This window comes from Rhinichthys klamathensis, unplaced genomic scaffold (assembly GCF_029890125.1).
Source record: "Rhinichthys klamathensis goyatoka isolate OS25496 unplaced genomic scaffold, OSU_Roscu_1.1 h1tg000803l_1, whole genome shotgun sequence".
In the NCBI taxonomy this organism is placed as follows: domain Eukaryota; kingdom Metazoa; phylum Chordata; class Actinopteri; order Cypriniformes; family Leuciscidae; genus Rhinichthys; species Rhinichthys klamathensis.
Genome location: NW_026607195.1, coordinates 137,260 through 156,455, shown reverse-complemented (window position 1 = coordinate 156,455; position 19,196 = coordinate 137,260). Strand labels below are relative to the sequence as shown.

The following is a 19,196-nucleotide window of genomic DNA, read 5'->3' as shown; positions in this document are numbered from 1 at the left end:
AATAAATCACTTGGAATAAATACGGCAATATTCCAAAAAAGAAAAGAAAAAAGATTTGTCAGTTTTGATTTCAGGGTGACTTTAACACAAATAAAAAGTTCTGGTTTGGCTAGTTAGTTAGATCCTGCTGTTACAGGCCTGGTGAGTAAGGAAAAAAATATTGTTATTCCCTTTAATAGACTTTAATTTCCTGATCTATAAAATAAAAGTTACTGATAGACACACAATCAAACAGACAAGTCTTAACAGAGTTCAAAAGTGTCACATGTAGATGCCACTATTAAAGAAACCTTTTGTTTTTATTCCTCACTTATTATAGCAACTCACTTGAAATAACAGGATTATCTGGTTGTATTTAGCCTGAAGTGAGGGTTGGTTAACTTATTAGTCAGCAATAGAGACAGGAAGAGAAAGGCTGTCAGAGAGGGAGGGAGAGAAGGGACAGCCGTGGCTCAGAGGGGGTTACACACACACATGCGCGCGCGCACACACACACACACACATCACTCGGGTGAGAGAAGCAGATAGGAAAAGAGAGGAGGGGGAAAGGAAGGACAAAAAGAAGGGGGACACTGCACTGTTTGTTTTCGTTTTTATTACTTCGAATAAGAGAAAAGGAACGCTGCCGTTTCTCTTTAAATGCACGGTTAAATCATTGCAAACGGCTTCCATTTTTATTTAAAGGAAAACAGTAGGCCACGAGGAAGACGCTGGAGTTAGAAGTGATTTGAGCGTTTGTGGCATTACTTTCTAAAGCAAAAGGAGACACGCGGTTTGCAGTCCTGTAAGTGTTTAGCGGCTTTATAGATTGGTACAAGACCAAGCGAAACAAGCAATTAATATATAGTTACTTCATATGACTTTAGAAATTTTATCAAGTAGTTGCCAAATGTCATTGAGTTCCGCGAGAAGGAATAAATAGCTTTATTAGTGGCCTTTTAAATCACACTGCTCAACAAACACGGGGAAGAAAACCCGATCTTCTTTACCAGCCGGTTATTCACAGCATATTTGCGGACTATGGCGGCGGTAACAAGTCCAGAATCGAGCCAACCAGCTCGCGTTTACTTCCAGACGCCCACCGGTTCAACCGAAGAAGCCGAGACCCCGGCCCGCAAGCAAGGACGGGTCACAGTGAAATACGACCGGAAAGAACTGAGAAAGAGACTTAATTTGGAAGAGTGGATTATTGACCAGCTAACGGATCTCTACGACTGTGAGGTAAGACTCTTTGTGAAAGCTTTACTAAATAAAAGTAAGAACTATTCATCTTTTGGGATTGCATTGGATTAGTTTATTTACTAAACAAAAAGAAATGATAAAGTCACCAGTTCAAGAGCTTATTCATAGATAAATGCTCTTTGTAACGGCAGTAGTAGTGATCAAGTTATCCTACGCAGCCACCGTAACATCATTACGAGCGAATGTGTAGAATGTAAGTAGCCTATGTGTCAATCAATCTGCAGTTGACCCATATTTTACTTCAAGAGCGCATTAGTTACTACGTTTAGGCTATTTCGACTTTATCTACCTCCCGTAACACGCGCTGACGTCACGTTCGAAAATGTCGGTGAGAAGGTTAACCTGATGAAACTAGTAATAGTTAAAGATTTTAATAGCGCGCAATTTAAACATTAAAGCCTATCAAGTATGTAAAAGGTGGGTGTTGATGAGAATGACTATATGCCGTCTCGGGGGTGCTGTCGCTTCATTCTGATTATTGAGATTCATTATAGGGATTTGTTTCCGTTCACTAAAAATTCATTTAGTGACCCGTTCTGCAAGCTACATCGTTACACCAGTAGGTGTCGAGAAGCGTGTCCCCCGCGTCCAAATTTATGCGTACTTTGCTCTACTAGAAGCCTACATACTAGCTATGCATAAATCAGTACTTTTGGCAGTATTCATAAAACAGAAGTCAAATGATGGTTGTATAATGTATATCCACAGAGAATCTAGTTGGATCCACTGATCTATATAGAATGACAGTCATTATATAGATCAGTGGTTGGATCAGAATTACCATACTTTTAGAATTCGACGAATGAATACAAACGTTATGTGATGTCCTGTGACCTTTTATTTGACATGTGACGTAGCTACTTACAAAATATAATTTCACAAAAGTAATTCACTCAGGTGTTGTACAATTTAACAATGAGGAACAATTCTCCTGGCACCTGAGTCTTACTTGAAAAGACAGGGGGGGTTTTCAATGCAATTTTCTTCTCAACTCCCATGACCTTTTTCCCAAACGTTTTGTTTGCCTTGTGGCTCTTCTTTAGTGTAAATAAAAAACAAAACAAATATGCATTAAAGATGAATTTAAACAGGCCAACTGGTTGTAAAGGCTTGTTTTACATAGTCTTCATGTACATGAAGTCAAAAATGAGTGTTGAGACTGATCATAAACCTGTCTTATGAGGGAACATCCAGCATTTTAACAAAAGAGATGCACGTGTGGTTTTGCATATTCCTCATGTCTCTTGTATGTACCCTCCCCCAATCTATAACCACACAGCCAGACACAAACATGCACTTGCTTCCAAACGTTATCCAAACCCAACCAATGTTAAATCCGCTTTGCCAACTTTCCTAGCTTTTTAGTAAACAATAGTGCGTGACGTGGTGGTCCCTTGAGAGTCTTAATCCTTTTCATTTAAAACTACTAAAATTGTCAGAAGCCAGATAACCAATTTTGCCGTGGAAAGCCAGCGTGGCATACTGCCATCGAGAGAAGCAATCAAGTCATTATAATCTCACTTTCTGCACAGCAAGTGGTTGGTTTCCCTGGATGAGTGTGTAGTATTTTAAAAAGACCAGACAGAAATGCTTTAGTAACAATGCTACAGATGGCGTTCAGGAAAATTGCTGCGGATAATAAAAGGGAGGAGAAAACAAAAATACTGACTAGGAGGGTAAAACATGAGGGAAGAAAATCATTTTTCAAGCTCAGCAATTGTGTTTTCAGAGAATGATTGACTAATGACTGAGACATCATCGCTTGATTGGAGTCTCTTTGAAATCAAGAACTAATGGCAGTGTTAAATGAAGTTAAAAAAAAGAGGATGCAAAAATCAAGGGAGAAGTAAACAGACAGTCATTGATGGAGACTAACAGACGGTCTGTGAAAGAGTTGGAGGGAGGGAGGTATAAGAGAGGGACAGCTGTGGCTTTGGCCAGGAACACAAGGATGGCGTTGAGTGTTTTTCCTCCTTCCTCTCATTAACACTCACACAGTGTGTTACACTTTGCTACATACAACTACACTTTTTAACACGTGATGTCACATGAAATTGCAAAATAAATCTGATTTGGACTAGGTTTAAATGAACGAGTCATGTGTGTACATCTGTACACTGTGACATGGTTGAGCAATAGTTTGTCCACAACTCATGTTTGCTACCAGTTCGTTCACTTTGGAATGAATCAGCAAATGTGTACAAGAAGGGAAAGGCAAATAAATGAAAAAAAGAGGGGATGAAGGATATTCTGACAGGCTTCGGAGGAGAAGGAGAGGCATAATTGCAGTTTCTGGGATTATCGGGTTGATGCTGCATAATGGAGACTGCCGAGCCGTGAGTCATGACCGAAGGAAATGCCAGTGACAGGCGAAACTGCAGGAAGTGTGTGTGTGTGTATATGTTGAGACTCTGATGTTTTAAGAAGGCAGTAAAGGTCACAGCAGTCCCGTGACCTCAGCTTTGGAGCAGTCCTTTTGTGTGTGCGCGTGCCGCGCAATGATGAACCGTGTCAGGATGTTGAGCCGCTCTTTATTTGCTTTGTGTTGAGTTCTCTTATCTCCTTCCTTCCTCACTCTCAGACCTTATTTGAATACTTCAGTTCCTCACCTGCTAGCTGCTGTCAAGCATCCCCTTTCCACCTGTGTGAAAGTGTGTGTACTGTATGTTTCTGCGTGCATCTGTGTTTTAGTGTGTAGGGGAAGCAGGTTCAGGCATGTCCTATATTCAGAATTTTAAAAAGCAGCTTTGCATGTCTGTTAGAGATTTGCAAACACACACATACACACACACACACTATATGCGACTTATTCTACACTACCGTTCAAAAGTTTGAGGTCAGTATGATTTAAAAATAAAACGAATGCTTCAGCAGCACAACTGAACATTTGATTTTATTAAGAAATGTTTCTTGAGCAGCAAATCAGCATATTACAATGATTTCTGAAGGATCATGTGACACTGATCTAAAGGTGCTGAAAATTCAGCTTTGTCATCACAGGAATAAATTACATTTGACAATGTATTAAAATATAAAAGTTATTTTAAATTGTAATAATAATTTTTTTTAAAAAATTCAGTTTTTATTGTATTTATGATCAAATATAAGCAGTCTTGGTGAGCATAAGAGACTTCTTTCAGAAACAGTAGCCTAAAAAAATCTTCTGACTTTTGAACTGTAATGTATGTAGTAATAATACAGGGAGTTGGATCTCTGCATTTGTCTCAAAATATTCTCAGTTGCTGTTGACAGTTTTGAGGTCAATACACTCCCTTTAAGTAAAAACAGAATTTCTCAGAATCTGTATAAATGAAGATGAATCATTCAGCTGAATAATAATGCCACATATTACCGGCAGGTATTTGGAGATCGTGAATAAGCCCAAACCTTATGTTTCCATGATTTGTCATGTTTTGACATGAATTTTCTGTAGCAAAAACACTTGATTTGTTTTTAACTTTTAATTTTGATTAATTTCAGTTTATACTCTTGACAGATACCGTATAACATCAAATTGCACTTCCTGGATAATCATATCATGCACCGTCTCCCAATTCACATACTGTACATCCTAAAGAGTAGAAACGGTTTACTTGCTGTTATTTTTAGACTTTTCAGTCGATAAAGTGTCAAGAAACATGAGGCAGAAGTTTAAAAAAAAAAGTTAATAAATACTCTGTAATGAATTTAAGCTAAAACTATGCATATCAATAGTTTAAAGATGTTATTTTATAATGTAGTAGAATGACCCATTCTCAAAAGTATCCAGCGAAGTATTTAATTTTAGTTCTTAGTACAAGTGTGAATTTGGATGCAGCCATTGTCTCAATTTGCTTAGCATCTAACATTCTGTTTACATAACTGTATTTACACACCCGCTAATCACAGATCCTGATTACAGAGAGGGAGAGATGAGTATACACTAATGCTGATTGACTAGTTATTTTCCTCACTGTAAGCCTAAGAGTTAGCAACCTGTTAAGTCAACTTCATCTTGTGTGAATGCTTATGATGCTGTTCTGTTCGCGAAAGTGAACAACAAACCATTTTAAATGGTCCTCAGTTATAGACCGAGACTTATTGATCTCAACGTGACTTTCAGGATGACTTCAGATCTTGTCTTTTCTGTTGGTCACTCAGTGATCCTTATGTAAAACGGCTCTGATCCGGCTGGAAATAACCTTTTGTGCACAGCCTAATTCAAGAGCGGAGGATTCAGCAAAGTGAACTAAGTTAACTTCTCCAAACAGACAGACTGTCTGGCTCTTTAGCTTAATCCAGTTAAGTAATTCTGTGTTGCTTCGGAAGGTTACTGTAGGTTGAAGCCATGAGAGCCTATAACAGTATTGGAGTGCACTATTAATATAGGCTATTTGATATTAGGGTCACAATTGTTGACTAATAACAGATTAGTCGATTTATGTTTTTCCCCTTTTTTGTGTTGAAATTTTGATATCTTTTGCATGCCTTGCTGATGGTATTAGCCATACAAAGATTGTTACAGCAGATCCTTTGGTGAGTTTTTTTGCATCTGCCATAATCTTTGAATTTTTTAGATGGCTTATCAAAGAAAAAACACGCAATTTCTCCATTCTGTTCTATCCCAACCGGTTTTTTTTTTTTTTTTTTTTTTTTTTTTTACATTACATTTTGTCACCTGATGTGTGTTTGTGAATGTGACAAATGTGTTTAGAGAGCCGGAGGGGACATGCAAGACTGCCTTTATCTTAAAATTGAACCTCTAAATGAAGACGTAAAACAAAAAATCAGTTTTCATCCTGTCTTAAACTCCAATCTCCACATCAAAAATGCATGTGCAGGGCCTGAACTCCACCTGTGACATCATCACCAGTCATATATAAGGTCAAAGGGTGTACTCGCAGCAATACGCTTCAGTCCTTTAATGATGCAGAAACACTTTCATTAGTCTAAAGGGCTTTGTGATAATTACCGCTAGAAACCTGTAATTACAGAAACTAGAGCAGCGGAGCACAGTAACGTTTTCCCATTTTCCTCTTCGATTTCCAGCTTGATGTAAAGGCTGTTTCTTCTCAGTGTTTTTTTTAGCCATGTATTTGCTGTTATTAAAAACTCTTTTTGGAGTGCCCTGTTCTGAAGGTACTTGGTGGATTAGTGGAATTGTGGGTTACTTGGTTTCAATCAAGTACGAATAGAAATACACATGCACAGACATGCATGCGCACACACTTGAAGGCGCCCAGACTGAATATCCTAAAGTGCTCTAATCTAGGGAATATGATGAACGCTTGCCTGCTTTATTCCGCTCCAGAAACGACAGACGAGAGAGAGGGAGAGAGAGGGAGAGAGGGGCTTGCAGGTCTTACCCTGTTTGTGTTTCTCTTTATCACCTCTGCTTTTTCCGCTCTTCTCCTCTCCAACTTGTTCTATCTTTAGAAAGAATGACCACAGAGCCATATTTATAAAGACTACAGCACACGTTAATACACCGTATATTGATTCAAGATCTCATGATGTTTTGCAATGGCTATCCCATATCAAACATCACTAATGCTTTTTGAAACCTGTCACTTAAAGGTTCTCTAAGCGATCCTGGGTGACGTCACTTCTTGTTGACGTTCGAACTATTGTCAAACAAAACGGAGGCTAGCTAGACCCTCCCTCCTCCTCATCCGCACACTAACCCCCCAAACCACACCCCCAAACCCTTCTTGTCGGTCATTGGCTGGAATAGTTTATTATGTTTCAGGGAGCGGGTCGCTGCAGTTTGCTTTTGTTGCTGTTTGTGGAGCCTGGGCTGTCTACAGAGATCGCGTTTCTTTACAGTGTGTTCAGGGGACAGGCAGCCAGCGGTTAGTGAGGAGATGTTTGCTGTATGTGACAAAAAATGTTTTGCCCTAAAAAACGCGTGACATCGCTTAGAGCACCTTTAATTCAGGGATTCCCAAACTTTTTTGTCAGCCTAACCCCTTTGACCTAGCTAGTATTTCAACAATTTAATAACAAATCTGCATGTTCATAGCTTGTGCATAGTTCTCTGAGGTTGGTTAATGGCCACATGAAATGCAGGAATACAAATTATTTACAAATAAAAAAAGCATACCATTAAATAATATAGAAATTTTGTTTTAAATATCCCGTGAAAAACACTTTCTGTCCCGTGTTGACTCATTTCCTGTTGAACAGGAAGTTGGTACATAATTGTTATGACTGGATTTTATTTATTGTTTTGTCAGTGTGTAGAGATTTACTTTTTTCAGATTTCCTGGGAAAATAACAAACAGAGTGGATGGATTTGTACCACAATATAGCCTTATGGTTTTGTAGAAATGGTTTGGTAATGTTCAAAAACAATATAAAAGTGAATTTTGCATAGGTCACCTTTCACTGTAAAATGATCGTGATTTTTAACGATAAAAGACCGGAAACGGAAAAACTGTTAATTGGTCAACAAAGTTTCCGTACTACGGTGAATAACTGTGATAGATCTAACTGTACATTTAATGTAATTTTACAGTATAATACCGTACAGTAAAATGACAATGTGCAGCTTCTATATATTACTATTTACTTGTGAAAAAGCTGCTTGTGATGAGCTTTGATTCATCATGTGACTCATCCCCACTGTGATTGGTGGTTGTCAGAGTATTACAATGGTACAAAACAGATATTAGTACATCAATAGGTCAGTAAATTAACATTATATCAGAAAATGAAGTAAAAAATTTTTACTGTAATTTTGAGTTGCATCTGTAAGAGTCAGACTGAGCCTAAATATATTACTCGCTTTCTATTAGTCTCAAATCTCTAACAATTCTGTGGGTTTGCCAGTTATTAAGCTTATGGACTGATTGCGATTCCTTTCATTTTGTTGAGGTCATTATTGTTTCTCTTAATTAGGCCTCTCTGCTTGTCACAGACTCAGCAATCCATCCAATCACAAGAGTTCTTACATTTTTCTTTCTGTATACAGACATCTGGATTTTCTCTAATGGCTGTTTGTGGCTCTCCTTTTCTTACATCCTTACTGCTTTAGTTTTTACATTCTTTGTCAAGAAGGAAGTGGGAGGTCAAATGTGTAGTGACCTGTTGATTTGGTGTTTTGTGTCTGGGTGTGTGTTATGTTCAGCAACAGTATTTCTATGGAAACAGCTCCCATATGAGCTGGTCTCTTTTATAAAGCATGCTCACCCTCCCTGGGGTCATTCGCTACATAATATGAAAATACACAGCCCATCTGACTCTCTGTGACTTTGTTGGTTTAGCCTAGAGTAATTAATTTCTTTCTTATTTAACACTATATTTTCAGCTACTTGTGTAAAAATGTAATACTATTAGCCTACTTCATTTACAAGCATATTTAAAAAAAAATAGAAGACCAACAAAAGATATAATCATTTGTCTTTTACAGTGTTGCTGTTGTTTTGATGAAGGTAAAAAATCCATTTTTGTTTTAATGTTGGTAAAAAGTCTCGCTCACTCTTGTTTGTGTGTGTGTGTGTGTGTGTGTTGCTTTGTTATTCGTCAATGTGCTCTCTACTGATAAGCCCCCAGTGTGTGTATAGAGACAGCGGGTGTGTGGAGAGACACCTCCACCCCTCACTGGCCCACTTCAGCCCAGACAGAGGACTCTCGCTCCTGAGGCGGCATGTGTCCCGTCCTCTTCTCTCTGTCAGCACCACTGCTGTCTGTCATAATGTCAGACTGAGAAGAAATCAATAGTACAGCACTGTGTGTGTGTGTTTACATGAGATGGATTAGAGGTTAGTAAAGTGAGCTGGATGAGTTGGAGAGCGAGTGATTCAGAACAAACTTCTGTAGGTTTTAGGCTTTGAGATCTTTCTCTCTGGTCACTCCCCTCTATACTATAGTTCATCTGGGTGTCATTATAGGCTATTTGTAATAGTGTGATTACAAAAGACCCCATGAAATAGCTTGTTTAGGGCAGTTTTCTTTCTTTCCTGTAACATTTTCGATTTAAACAGGAAGCTTGGGCAAGGCTTATCAAAGGGCTTCTGTTTGGTCTTATCACTGAATCATTGCAGTCTTCATATAGCGGCTTCTGTGTAATGTCAGACCAGGCATGTCCATTTTTGACTTGAATGTGCAAGGCTTCCAGTGTCAGTTACTTTGTTATTTTAGCTGTGCAAAAACAATCTGTTAAGCTGCTTGATTATTGCAAACTGTTAGGGTAGGTTGGGGCAAGATTTTTTCCTCCTGTCTGTTGCACATCTTTGCACTTTTGATGAATGGCTAATGCTGTTTTTCCTTTAGCCATTTAATCTGAATATATATTTTTGATATTTAGTCAGTCGAAACAGTTTTGAGGTTAATTGATCTAATTTTGTGTCTCTGCAAAACAGCGATCTATGACATTGTATTATGTTGAATATCAATGTTTTTTTGTGTCTATTTGTTAATGAGGGACTTTTACTCCACCAGTCTAAACATTAATCGGTCCAAAAGTTATAGTTTTTATTTTGAAGATAGAAATTAGACTCTTGGGTTATAGATATCAACCCCCCAGAATTGACACAGAAGGCCCCAAGTGGTATGTTGTTACTAGTGTTATTATTTTTAAATAAAATAATTATTGTTATTAATGGGGTTATTATTCAGTATTTCCATTAATTATATTTACATTTCAGACATCTTTGCTTTCATTAAATCCTATAGGTTATTTTAGTGAAATTATTAAGTTTGCATTCATAGTGTTGCTATTATGACATTATCTTCAATTAAAATATGGGCAATTAAATATTCATATGCCTGTATATAAGTCATAGAATCATTTTACCGTTCAGTTAATTGGAATTCTCACTTGTTCGAAAGGAAAAAGCTTATTCTGCTCTCCTCTGAGAAATCTAATCCCGTCCGAATGCGAATGTCTGTGATTGCTGATGTTGTATTATTTTAACGCTGCTCTTCGTGTGTTTTTTGACCTACCTGAGCTACCGTCTGCACACCAGTCTTCGACATGTTCATTTCATTGCAATATGGATGGTATCCAACAATCTATCATCATGACAAAATATCATTAAATAAAGCAAAATCGTGGAAACTATGAAGACTGCCCATTTTAATATCAGTGTCAGGTAAGATACTTAGATTTTTCTGCTCGCTTATGCAAGTTTATTATAAACTCCCACTGCTATAAACTCGTGAAGTTTACTAATGATTTTAATTTATTATTAAAAAAAAACATTTATTAACAAATAATAAATTAAAAGACATGTACATGACGCACGCACAACAGATGACCTTCTGTAACTCCCACGTCTAGAAAACACACACTCGCACCTCTGTAATAAACACAGAGATGTTAGTCCTGTCCGAATCGGTCACATACGTCGAGTGATAAGAATTGGATCTGAAAACTAGAAAACTAGTCCCGTCCAAATAGGGCTATAGACCAATTCTTAATCAGTAAGTCATCCAAACATTTAAGAGCTGGTGTATTTATAAAAAAAATAAATAAAAAAAAACTTTTCTGACTATCATGATATTAATATTTTTTTCCTGTGTATTGCCCCAGGATGTGGGTTTTTACCAACAGCTAAAATATGTAAAGGAAATGTCTGAATTACTTCCTCCAGTAATGTTGGATGTTGTTGTGCAATGATGAGAGCTGTTGAATGTGCACACCTGGACTTAAATGTGATTTGTCTCATGGGTAATATTAAGCGACTTTTTGCATATGCTCACAGTAAAAGCGTGAGCGAAAGATTGTGGAAATGTGTGAGAGATTATGTGGGTGTAAAGGCTCTTAGATTTATTGATAAATTCAAACCAATGGAAGTGATTTTTGACACCAGTGTCTGATATCTATTTGATATCTATTTCCTCCTTCCGCTCTCTCTGTCTGTATTTCTTCTCGATCCTCTTCATCTCTGTTCTCTTTCTTTCCCCGATCTTATCTTGACATCAGAGATTAACCAACCCATGCAGAAACCCCTGCAGTCAGTAGCCACAGGTGCTGGCACTTGAATATGTGATCAGATATCAGGCATAAATGACTCTGTCAGCACTGAGCAAATACGCACATGCATCAGAGCATACAACAACATGTGCGCGCAGATAGAACAAACACTTCATGAGAACGTCTCCTTAAGAGATGACACTTTGAAATCAGAGTTAACAACTTGGTTAAAGTTTTAGTAGAGACAGTGTATGGTAATATGTGTCAGTCATTGAGTATGCTGCGTCACAGTCACCCCCTTAATTGAGCAAATTGTGCTTAATTTTTGTCATATATTTACCATATATTTAGATAGGCTATAACATACCATTCATTATATTTAGAGATATACCCTATTAGAAAGGGCTCATCATATACAGCTGCCTGTGATTGTAAAATTACCATGAGGACTTATGCATTTTTATGATAAAAGCTAGTCAACTCAGGTTTACTTATATAGAAGATTGCTTCTAAGCAGCTTTACACTACACAGGAAATAGAGAAAGGAAATTATTCAATTTTCGAGAATCAATCATTTAAATTATAATTAATTGCAACATTAATTTGAACTATAAAGCAGCTCTCGGCAATTTAGTGTCATTGTTCAATTATTCAGCAACCTCATTTGATTAGTTTCAATTAATACATTTGACTGAATATTATTTGTCATTTTGTCAACCGCATGTTTATCCAGGCAATTAACAAAAATAGGGATTTTCTTTCAACATCTGCTTGATAACTGAGGTGTAAATTTCTCTGTGATCGCTGGCTGTTGAATGATCTGTTTTGCCCTTGATAATGTCATGACGTCAATCTCTGTCCTTCTCGTGTATCATCTGAAGCTCAGAGGATGTTCTGGGTTCAATACAGGTTCTGTCAATAACATCTGTGGTTTAATGTTAATTTCCACAGAAAGTAACTAAATTTACATTAAATTAATTAGGGACTTATTTTATTAAATTAATTATGAAATTAATATGAATTATAATATATATAATATTAATTGTTACAAGTTTTAACAATTTCTCTAAGTTAAGAGAATAGTGAAGTTTACACCACAACTATTAACATTAATGACAGAACAACGTCGTTAGAATTAGTTCTCCAGCTGATGAACTATAAAAACTGACAGTCAGAATCCACCCAACTTTTAAGAGCTCAAGAATTAAAGGGATAGAATGAAAAAAAAAAAAAAACTCTTTCATCATTTACTCACTCTCAGGTTGTTCCAAACCTGTATGAATGTCTTACTTCTGCTAAACACAAAAGAAGATATTTTGAAGAATGTCGGTAAACAGTTCATTGACCCCATTGACTTCCATAGTATTTATTTTTTACTATTGAAGTCAATGGGGTCTTTGGTCTGCTGGGTTGCCCATATTCTTCAAAATATCTTCTTTTGTGTTTAGCAGAGGAAAGAAGTTCATACAAGTTTGGAACAACATGAGGGTGAGTAACATTTTTTGGGGGAACTAACCCAAAGTGGCAAACAACTGCAGTGCTCTTAATAAACAGAGCGTTAAATTCCATGGGCACTATTATATTTATTGTTCTTGGTGTAAACGGGCCTTAATATGATATGAATCGTTTACTGACCTTGTCTATGTGAAGTTCTATCCAATCCTTTAACTTCACTATCATGATGATGATGTAACCAGGTAACTTTTGTGCTAGACATTCAATGATATACCATAACAGCTTGTGACGTAACTATCTGTAAAGCACTGTTTACATGGTGAAAATACCATGGAAGTTACATTGGAAACTCATAACTAGAAGTTCATCCATTTAAAAACCCCACAATTCCACAGTTCATCCATTTGCTCTTCAGACCAAATAGCGATTTAACACAAATACACCCTTCACATTTTGGCTTTTAAACCCTCTGGAACACTGGTCTTGTGTACTTCCTTTGTTAGTGCTTCAGCTGTGAAGTTTTTCCATATATTTTTCCATTTAATTTTTTTCCATTGATAGAGCTTAGCTTGTATTGAACCTGAAATATTGGCTGATTTAACTTGAACATCACTCACTCACACTGAGGATATTGAGAATACTGAGGATACAACATCATATGCTTTGGAAATATGTTATTGTTTTGGACAAGGTCGCGTAGGAATTGAAAGTCTTTTGGTTAAGTTCAAGTAATGTCTGGCACCTCAATTGCCCTGCCAGTGAGTCCATATTGCCACCATCCTCATTCTTGGTGATGAAGACAGCTTTGTAATGTAGGTCAAAATAGCGCCAAGTCTGAAACACCCTGCTCTCATAATGTCACATCAGATTCACCATAACTGCAAGAGACCTGTAGTGCTGTAGATGCTCATACACATGCTGGATTATAAAGGTTACACACACACACATATCCAGACATGAATGCAGTCATCCATAAATCCTGGGTAGACATATTCTCTGTGACTAAAGCAACTCAACACACCTGCACATTGACCAACACATTGACTCACATGGACACAAAGCACTTAGTCTCAGTCTCAGACGTTGTCCGTCCACTGACTGTCTGATGAATATTACAAGAGATGCCTGAAATCGGCAGTTCCATTCTGATTGGCTGGAAACAAAGATACCGCTGAAAGTTTTTTCATAATTTTAAAGCATCCTTTCTGAATAGATGTATTAATTAAAAAATAAATTCTTACTACCCCAATCTTTTGGATGATGGTGTGTAAATGTGGCTGTGGTCACTGTTTGATCCCATGCTTCATTAAGTAGCCTAGTTAGAATAACATTGCATTCCTGTTTGTGTTTGTTACTGACAGCACTGTTTGATTTAGGATTGAAAGAACAACTGGGAGCTCCTTCACAACAAGTGTGCATGACAAGTAGAATATTATGCATTTAAATTGCATATCTGAACATACAACAATATTTTATCAAGTGCAGTTTGCAGGCTGTTGTGAGTATACATTTTTAGGATCTGGGCTGGCAGATGACAGTTGTCACAAGTTAAACAGTTAACTTTATTTAAATTAGTGTTTGAATTGGTGAATATTTTTTACACAACAGCTATTCATTCACAAGGAGGAAATATTTAGCTTAACAATTACACATAAATAAAGCATTAAAAAACGCATACATTTGCAATATAAATAGTATACAATGGCATAATTATTATTATTGTAACCTTTAATAACAATCATAATAATTAGTAGCAGAAGACTTCTTTCACAGACTTTAAATGTATACCACAATCAAAGTCACTTCCTATAAATAAATCATATATAATCTCCTTGTTCTCTATTTTAACTTCTGCTATATTTTCTGTACTACTCTAGCTTACTCTTGACTATTGTTGATGACTATCATAGGCACTTATTATTGCTTGTGATGTTCTTCAAATGTGGCTTTGGATAGAAGTATCTCCGCTAATTTGCTAAATGGCTAAATGTTATCGGACTCATAAACATTAAAAAATAATCTGTATTGGACATAAAACAACATCTCTAGCAAGGTATTAACGCTTTTTCCCAGGTGTCTGTGCTTCTAATAAGTCTACTGTAAGTCGCTTTTGATAAAAGCACCAGCTAAATGACCATTAATTGGTTATTAAACTTGGTGTGAATGACCAGCTCTGTGGATTTAATGAACCTCTAGGTGATTGTGAGAGGCTTTTTGGTTATATTTGTATTTCCTGTCTTTTGCTTGGCTTTATGTAGCCCTTTTTATCTTTTTCCTTGTCTCTGAGTGATTAGTAGTAGCACATGGTGCCCACATGTTGTGCCTTACATTCTTTGTCTTGTGTCCACACAGACAGACACACACACACACACACACACACACACACACACACACACACACACACACACACACACACACACACACACACACACATATTCCAGTCCCTAGCAGCCAACTAAAGTGTTTTTTACAGCTCATTCTCTCCTGTGTACTCATGCACCCTTTAGTTATATGTGCACTACTCGGTCATAGACACAAATTGAAGGTTTGTTAATTCAACAGAGCAATTACAGCTTCCATTGACATGTGACGGTGCCATGGCAATATCAGTGTGTGTGAATGAGCTAGTGTGTGTGCTTGTGTTGGTGAGAGAGAGATTTGGGCAAGGGGTTTAGTCAGGCAGGTGCAATGACAGCTGGTCTGGGCTGCTTAAACCGAGGGGGAGGAAGAGAGAAGTAAGACGAAGACGAAAGACGAAGTACTGATAGTAGCATCGAAAACGAGAGAGATTTAAATAAAAAAAAGGATCGGCTCTAGAAATAGACCCGTTCTTGCATGTGCCTTTTGATTTTCCATTGTGAAGCAATGGGCAGTTTTAATGTTCCTCGCTTCAGTGCTTGTTTCTCTAGACAGACGATATTTTAATATGCCATATGAGTCACTGCTCCAGAACCACAATGAGCTTATGCGTGTTCATAAGACACGTGTGTATGTGTGTGTCTGGAAGTGGAAGATGAAGTGTGTTTTGGAAAGGCTCTGAAGGAGCAAATGTTTGCAGAACAGGGAGAATGGAAACGTGTGTGTGAGAGAGAGAGAGAGGGGGGTTTGCGAGTCTTGTGCAAACCATTTATAGCTTGCGGGGAGAGAGACGTATTCACTAGTCTTTACTGAAAGAGACAACTTTATAGAAAGAAACCAAATTGGCAGATTAAAGGGACGAGACGGGGAAAAATACTGCAGCGTATAATTGAGGTTTGGAGTCTCCACTGGCACTGTTGGATTTTTACTCTTAAAAACAGAGCTAAAACTAAAACATAGGGATATAAAGAGCGTTTGAATTTGAATCAAGGTTTTGATTTGAATTCGAGTTATTAGGGAACTTGTTGAAAGCCAAAGGTGTCTGAAGACAGACTAACAGTATGGAAAGAAAAGCAGACAGATCTGTTTCATGGCCAGCGCCTTTCCAACAACCCAAGGCCAAATATGTGAACTGGACTGATAAAAATAGCCAAACACTGCAGTATTTCTCAAAACAAACATGCTTATCTGAATCTGCGAAAAATCACATTTGGTCCCAACTTCAACTTCTCTTTCAGTCTTAGTCATGGTTGGATGATGTTGGATTTTGCCAGCCTTGATGAATCATCACATCTTTAACATATGAAACTGTCAATTAATGTCTTTCTCATCATCAAACAATAGACATATTTGAGATGGACGGTGGACGGGCTTTAATAGTGAAATCAGACTATATGTAAATACACAGCATGCAATGGCATGTTGATATCGAAAATAGGGTAACACTTTATTTTACAGTGTCCTTGTTACACAAGTTACATGTAGTTACTATAAATAACTATAAATTATGCATACTTACATGCAGCTAACCCTAAAGCAAGCCTAACCCTATAATAAGTACATGTAACTAATACTACTCCGTACTTAAATGTATAATTACACTAGCTAGACATTTTTACTCCAGGGCAAGTAGACACTGATCTCAATACACATCAGTGAGTAACACAACCATCATTGCTCTAAATAGATGAATAAATTCCACTAAAGTGGCTAAGATAAGGGTGAAGCAACTGGAAACGTACTTGAATCAAACTGAGAAACTACCTTAAAAGTGTCTTCTCTCTGTGCTGATCTACCGTGGAGAACTTTATTTTGTATTATGTTCACCCAAAAATGAAAATTCTTTCATCAATTACTCTCCCTCAAGTTGTTACAAACCTGCATGAGTCTCTTTCTTCTGCTGAACACAAAAGAAGACATGTAGGTAACCAAACAGTTGATGAGGCCCATTGACTTCCATAGTATGGAAGTCAATGGGGACCAGAAGCCATTTGGTTACCTACATTCTTCAAAATATCTTCAGAAGACAAACAAACTCAGAAGAAAGAAATTCATACAGGTTTGGAACAACTTGAGGGTGAGTATTACGTAAATGATGTCAGATTTTTTTTATTTTTGGGTGAACTATTCCTTTAACTGTTTGTGTGACACAAGAGATACCTCTAGTGGTGAAGAGGCAGTATTACACCGACCTTCATCAGCCCTGGTGGAGACGTAAAGATAAACTGCTACTTGTGTATAACTACCTTAAAGACAGATCTCCAGTCTGAGACTCACTTACATACACAAACATTCCAGAGTCATCTGTGCAACCAGCGTCACTGTTTCCATTGTCTCTGCCTTGGTACTCTTTCCCCACTGTGTTTCTTAGCCCTCTGGGAATACTGCATCATTTCCTGGAGCTATAGGGAATGTATAGTTGTGTAACTAATTTCCAATTAGCTGGTACTTCTTGGGGGTATTTGAATATAGACATATCTTTGATCCAAACAGATCATTTCCTTCTGCTTCATGATGCATATGCTTATATCTGTCACAGGAAGAGGCGATCCCAGAGCTGGAGATTGACGTGGATGAGCTGTTGGACATGGAGAACGACGTAGACCGTGCTGCACGAGTCAAGGTATCCGTCTCAAAAATGTCCGATTTTATCTTCAATTTTTTACAGGCTTTACATTTTGTATGACATTTCTTTCTCTTATTGCCCAACAGGACCTGCTGGTAGACTGTTATAAACCTACTGAGGTGAGTAAATTGTCTCGTATCTAAGAGCACGCAGGGTTATTATAGTTAACTGAAATGAAAGCTAAAACTATTGTACTACCTTTTAAATAAAATAAAAATTAACTGAAATAAAATAAGTTTGCCACGGCAACATTTCTCATTTTCTTTAGTGTAACTTGATGTACTAAAATAACTGAAACTGAATAAAACCTACATAGACATTTGTTTAAAGTATATATATGACTTTTACTAAAATTAAAATAAAAGCAGAAAATATAAAGATAACAACTAACTCAAAATATGAATGAAAACTATAACAGTATCAGAATGAAACTGAAATAACAGATTTTTTTTTACGAATCTTTTTTATATCCTAATTCTGTGAACAGATGGTGGAATTATGAGAAATGGGTATGAATATGGTAATATGTACAGAGCTGAGAGCACTATACACATCGGCAGCTGCAAGCAGAATTGAGACAAATATTTTACTAATTCGAACATGAATTCTATTTATAATGGGGATAAACAAATGTGTACAGTTCTAGGACTTATGGCTGTTCAAATTTGGGGAAATCTGCAGAATCATAATCAACTACCCAACTCTGCTAAATTTGTTAAAAAAATGTGCTCCTTTTGTAGGTGTTTGTAGCTGAATTGCTGGACAAGATCCGTGGCATGCAGAAGCTCAGTACTCCTCAGAAGAAGTGAAGCTCCTCCCAACTCCACCACTCCTAAACCAATCCCATCCCTCCTTTTCCAATTTTAGGGGTGTGACTATTCGCCCCTGAGCAGGTGCTCATCCAGTCCCGTTGCTCCTTTGCATCCGTTGGGGAGGAGGTGGAGGCAAAGTTATGGGATATTCAATCAGATCCTTATAAGCAGGGCTTATTTTTCTTATTTTGTTGATTTTATTTGTATTATTTTATTCTATTTCAACTTTTTTTGTAAAGGGGGCAAGATTTCATTGGTTTGAAATGTTATTAAACATATTTTCATGGTTGTTTTTTTTCATTAGTCTTTATGAACAGAATGGTTTTATTTTATAAACTTGGATTTTTGTTAGAATTTAGTTTTTTAATATGGTTTCAAAGCGTCCTGCTCTCACAATGAACACATGCACTAAAACCCTTTGTGAAACTGTGACGATCCTTGGTTTAAAATGACGTCAAAGGAGATCAAACAGAAGCGGCCTTGTGGATTTTTCTCTCTCTATTTTTTTGATCCTCCTCTTTCTTGAATAAGTGCAGGAACATTTTTAATTAAGGAAAAACTAATAAAGAGAGTGATTAAAGCTGTTATAAAGCGAGGGAGTTATTTTGGATTTGTGGTATTAACAGGGGAGGGAACTATGTGTAGGAAAATATGGGGCTTTTATTTTTTTTCTGTCTTACACATGCCACACACACACACACACACACACACACTGAAATTCATGGGCATCACCACCCTCGGGAATCAGGAGAAATGACCACACACAACCACAGCTGTGGCTCTTGGGCCTCACACACATCCACAG

General features: G+C 37.3%; 1 protein-coding gene across 1 annotated transcript; it reads left to right on the top strand.

The window, feature by feature from the left end:
* The first annotated feature begins 481 nt into the window (after positions 1-481).
* ppp1r14bb (protein phosphatase 1, regulatory (inhibitor) subunit 14Bb) lies at positions 482-18,939 on the top strand. Its single transcript, XM_056243544.1, has 4 exons — positions 482-1,221; positions 17,493-17,576; positions 17,666-17,698; positions 18,320-18,939. The coding sequence occupies exons 1-4, from the start codon at positions 1,021-1,023 to the stop codon at positions 18,386-18,388; spliced, it is 387 nt and encodes a 128-aa protein (XP_056099519.1). The 5' UTR covers positions 482-1,020; the 3' UTR covers positions 18,389-18,939.
* The last annotated feature ends 257 nt before the right edge of the window (positions 18,940-19,196 follow it).